The following is a 4,946-nucleotide window of genomic DNA, read 5'->3' on the forward strand; positions in this document are numbered from 1 at the left end:
GTGTATATGGAAAGTAAACATGACGACTCGTCTTTTTTCTTGATACGCCCATAACATTACATATTCATCAGTGGACTTACCTGGTGTCATAACTAAACAACATGATCCCTGTTTACTACGATCAATCTATAAAACTGAATATTTAGTGAAAAACGCTTAAAAATATTAAGCGTTTTTCAATATCTCCCTTCAGTTTTATGAATTTTGGATTGATCAGATTATTGAGAGATTCTGTTGTAAAGTTATTACACCAGCTATGTTCACTGATGAAAATAGACTGATTTTGGTCAAGTTAAAGACTTCAATTTTTGTGGTTATCTGAGAGGTATTATTCTTTTAAAGTTAAACCTCGTCGCCATCAAAGTTAGTTGATCTGTAATCCGACAGAATGTGTTATTGAATCAAATCATTTTATTTTGAATAAACTTTGAATAGATTTTAAGGGACAGTCTGGTATTTCAAGTCGGGTGGGAAAGTAAATCAATTTAAACAATAAACCGGGATCTAGAGAAATAAGTCATTACCTAATCGGAAAGTCTTAGCCACAAGCATCTTGTCGATGACTTTTAGAGCGCCAAAACTACATTACGTGAACCTTTAAAATACCTTATGTTTTTTTTTTGCCTTAGATAGCATAGTACTGTTTAACAGTAAAACAAGCGCCGAATTGAGAAAATATCGAGCTATTATACGGACCAACACCGAAAGTAGACCATTTAACTATATATTTTTACCAAGTTTATATTTTTTAAATTGTTTATGATGAATAATGAATACTATACAAACAGTTCTTTCAATATTATCTGTTATAACAAGTTTCTGTAATAAACTCTTATTGATTATTGTTTGCATAATTTCAATCATATCATTGGTTCAAGTTAAATCTAGTCAACCATCAAAAATATGTTTAATCATATAGACATTTATATATAAAACAAGCAATGAATCGCTTTGTGCATATCAGAATTCAAAATCATCTCAACTTATAGGTAAAATAGTGTATTTAATTACTGTAAACTGAAAAGAAGAATTATGGGCCTCTTCTTCGGTTTTTTATTGGGCGCTCCGGCTTCTTGACAATCTTATAAAATTGCAAATAGGAAATCGAAATTGAAATATCAAATCGGTAGGTGTGTATTTATCTACAAACACTGTGAACGTATGGTTAGATCGTATTTTCAAGAATTGTAGACGTATTGGATAGATCGTATCTACAAGAACTGTAGACTTATTGGATATATCGTATCTACAAACACTGTGAACGTATAGGATAAATCGTATCTACAAGAACTCTTTACCTATCAGATAGATCGGACCCACAAGAACTGTGAACTTATCCGATATATCGGATCTACAAGAACTGTGAACAAAGTGGATAAATCGTATCTACAAACACTGTGAACGCATCGTAGACGTATTGGATATATCGAATCTACAAGAACTGTAGACGTATTACATACGTCGTATCTACGAGAACTGTAGGCGTATTAGATATATCGTATCTACAAGAACTGTGAACTTATCGGATAAATCGTATCTACAAGAACTGTGAACGTATCGGATAAATCGTATCTACAAGAACTGTGAACGTATCGGATATATCGAATCTACAAGAACTTTAGGCGTATTAGATAGATCGTATCTACAAGAACTGTAGGCGTATTGGATATATCGAATCTACAAGATCTATAGACGTATCGGATATATTGTATCTACAAGAACTGTGAACGTATCGGACATATCGTATCTACAAGAACTGTGAACGTATCGGATAGATCGTATCTACAAGAACTGTTAACTTATCGGACATATCGTATCTACAAGAACTGTTAACTTATCGGACATATCGTATCTACAAGAACTGTTAACTTATCGGATATATCGTATCTACAAGAACTGTTAACTTATCGGACATATCGTATCTACAAGAACCTTGAACGGATCGGACATATCGTATCTGCAATAACTGTTAACTTAAGAACTGTAGATGTATCGGTTGAAAATTTTTTTCCTCGGGTAAAATGAAAATATATAACAAATTCGCCATGTTGAGACTCTGTTTCTTGATTTTGCCTCTACGAGCTGCCATTATATCTCTGAAGCCTTACTCTCCTTTTACCGGTTTTACTGACTTAAATTACAGAAACTCCAAAGTTGTGTGGGTAAAAGCCGAGGGTGTTGGAAAATTTGGATTATTCAGTGAAGCAAACAACGAAAGTTTAGTTTACGAAGTGACTTTTGGTAGCAGACGTAATACAGAATCTAAGATTATGGATAGTTTTGGTACTCAAATAAAGTATACGGGAGCTCTCTTATTTGAAGGCGATTATTTCCATACACGTTGGATCCAGTGGACAAATTTCACAATTTCTGCAGGTTCTGGCACAGTTCCAGGTGAAAACACAGCATTCACTTTAACTCGTGTGGAAACTCAACCAATTCGGTTTGTGGCTGTCCGTACAAAGAAATATAAAGTCATGGCTATCCTTGATCTGTCTTGTAGTAAAATTCCTCTCGATATATAATTTATAATAAATGTATAAAGATTAATTGGATTCTTATTGTGTTATCATGCTGTACACATTTGTTTATGTTTCTGATACACAATCTTCATCAGGACATTTCTGGAATGGGATCAGCTTTCAGAAGTGAACTGCGAGCAAAGTGAACTATTTTACTGAACAGAAAAGACCAATCGACAACAAGATTATGTGAAGCTAATATTACCGATATTATCTGAACTCTGTGACATATTTGAGTTTTTGTAGCCTCTACATCTTGTGGTGATGTATTCGTGAATTTTTAAATAAATCGTACATTGAAATATTGTCTAATTGTTTGTATTGTATTGTTCCTGTGGCCTGAATTTTAGACTGGATTATGTCACCTTGGACATAATTTTGACTCCAGTAAAATACAGAATTGTTTATTATTATTATTATTATTATTATTATTATTATTCTTATTCGTGTGGCAATGTTGAATCTATATGTCATCGAATAAAACATGTCATACAGAAAACCAAACTGACCATACATAATCCGACTCAAGTTGAAAATAAGGCCATTAAAAAATCCCAACATCTCAATCGTGCCAGCAGATAAATGGACAGACGGATCATTTTTTGCCCAATCGTACCTTAATCTGAGAAACGGGATTTTTTTTTTTAGCTAAGCCAATCATTAATAGTGTTCATAGCTCGCCGTCAAAATTTGAGCCTTCAAATCCATCTGTGAATTTTTCGCGTTTGAATATTACATTTTTTTTTATATTTCTTGTACGTTTGAAGACTTTTTACATATATTCAAAAACTCAAATCAAACCCAAAAATGGTGCATCTGTCCTTTTTTAAATGCAGAATTAGATCACCTACGTAATGTCTTTATAATCAATAATGATTATCCATTTAATTATTGAATTGGTTAAGGACACAATAAACAGAACTATCGACCAACGAAACTAACCTACCCAGAAAATGATAATGATAATCCCTTACATTGGAACTGTTAGCCACCAGATTAAAAGAATTATTACAAATAATCGACATGGTCTTTAAAAGCCAGTCAACCCCTAATCTGTTCTTTAATCACTTTATTTGTTAATTATTGTGTTTTTTTGTAAGCTAATTAATTATTAATTACATCGTGGTGCTTCTTCATCCATTAATGCTTAGCATATTGTCTTTTATCTATTGTTATTGTTGTTATCTATCACTAATCTTAGGGAGTTATAGATCCCAGCTTTAACTATATATATACTTGTTGTTCTTATTCTGTCATTATTATTTTGTGCTTGATAAAAATTTCTTATTTATTTTCCGTAAGGCTGAATCTGTGAATCTGTATTGGTAATGAATGGTTGATTCGTTGTGTCTTCATGGGAGAGGTTGTTTCCGGTATTTAGCAGTGATTTGTCAAGTGATAGTAATATTACGACCTGAATGTTGTCTTTAGGGAGGATGATATATTGTGATTGATTGCCCAAGGAGAAATTTTTATTATCATTTTGAATTTGTTGTATCATTGACTTTGTTTACAAACCCTTGTAGTACCGAACGACCAGCCTCTGATTTTTTTATTATCAGAATCACGTGATCACGTGACAATATTGACATAGTGCCGTTATACAATGACTGCCATTCAACACCATGATGTGTTGCAGAGCCCCAGCGGAACTTTCACGATAGAATGTTTGTTGATACAATTGACTAGAAATAAGAAGATTTCTATAAGTTTTCTATAAGCTCAAGCAGGTGATTTTGATGGCTAGTCACCTGGAATAGGGTCCAAGAGACATTATACCATTAACATAGAAGACAGCACCACTTCTTCACGCTTTTAATATGTAGAAATATCCCCCATAATCCGCTTCCACTCAAACATGCGAAATAACAATACTATTTATTGATACCAGTCTTGCATTTCTCTTTTACGGTGGTTGTATGGAGAAATATTGAATATTTTTAGAATAATGGTTACCGAATACTTCGGTGGCTCACATACGACATTTTCCTGTTTTTATTTTGAATTAATAACCTTAATTATCACCTAAGTGAAATTTAAAGTTTTTAAATAACAATTTCAGGAATTATCACCTAATTTTCACCTTTTCATTATTATAATTCATGTTTTTATTTTAAAATTAAAAGTGAAATATGTGGTATGTGAGCCACCGTAGAATTCAGTTTAACAATAAACAAAATCTTAATTAAATAAACAAAAATATTTTTATTTCATTTTTATTTGTGAATAATGATTTAAGATTTATGTTATTCTGAAGTACCATTAAGTTTGTTTTGAATGACTGAATCCCGAATACTACTTCTACTTCTAGTTTCATTCATTGTTCAGTCATCGGAACTATTTTTATTAGAAAAGAAAATGCATCAGTCATGTCATTGATTTAAAATTAACTTCGAAATTTAAGCCTTTAAATCAACGTGTATA

The 4,946-nt window shown here is 32.3% G+C and overlaps 1 protein-coding gene across 1 annotated transcript in view; it reads left to right on the forward strand.

Moving 5' to 3' along the window:
- LOTGIDRAFT_175574 (hypothetical protein) overlaps positions 1-763 on the forward strand; it is a gene marked incomplete at both ends in the record, with an annotated part of 8,786 nt that extends 8,023 nt beyond the window's left edge. Inside the window, one exon of the mRNA XM_009057646.1 lies at positions 630-763. Within this exon, the coding sequence (XP_009055894.1) occupies positions 630-763 (134 nt within the window). The remainder of the gene's footprint in view (positions 1-629) is intronic.
- Positions 764-4,946: the final 4,183 nt, after the last annotated feature.

Source organism: Lottia gigantea (genome assembly GCF_000327385.1).
Source record: "Lottia gigantea unplaced genomic scaffold LOTGIsca_309, whole genome shotgun sequence".
In the NCBI taxonomy this organism is placed as follows: Eukaryota; Metazoa; Mollusca; class Gastropoda; family Lottiidae; genus Lottia; species Lottia gigantea.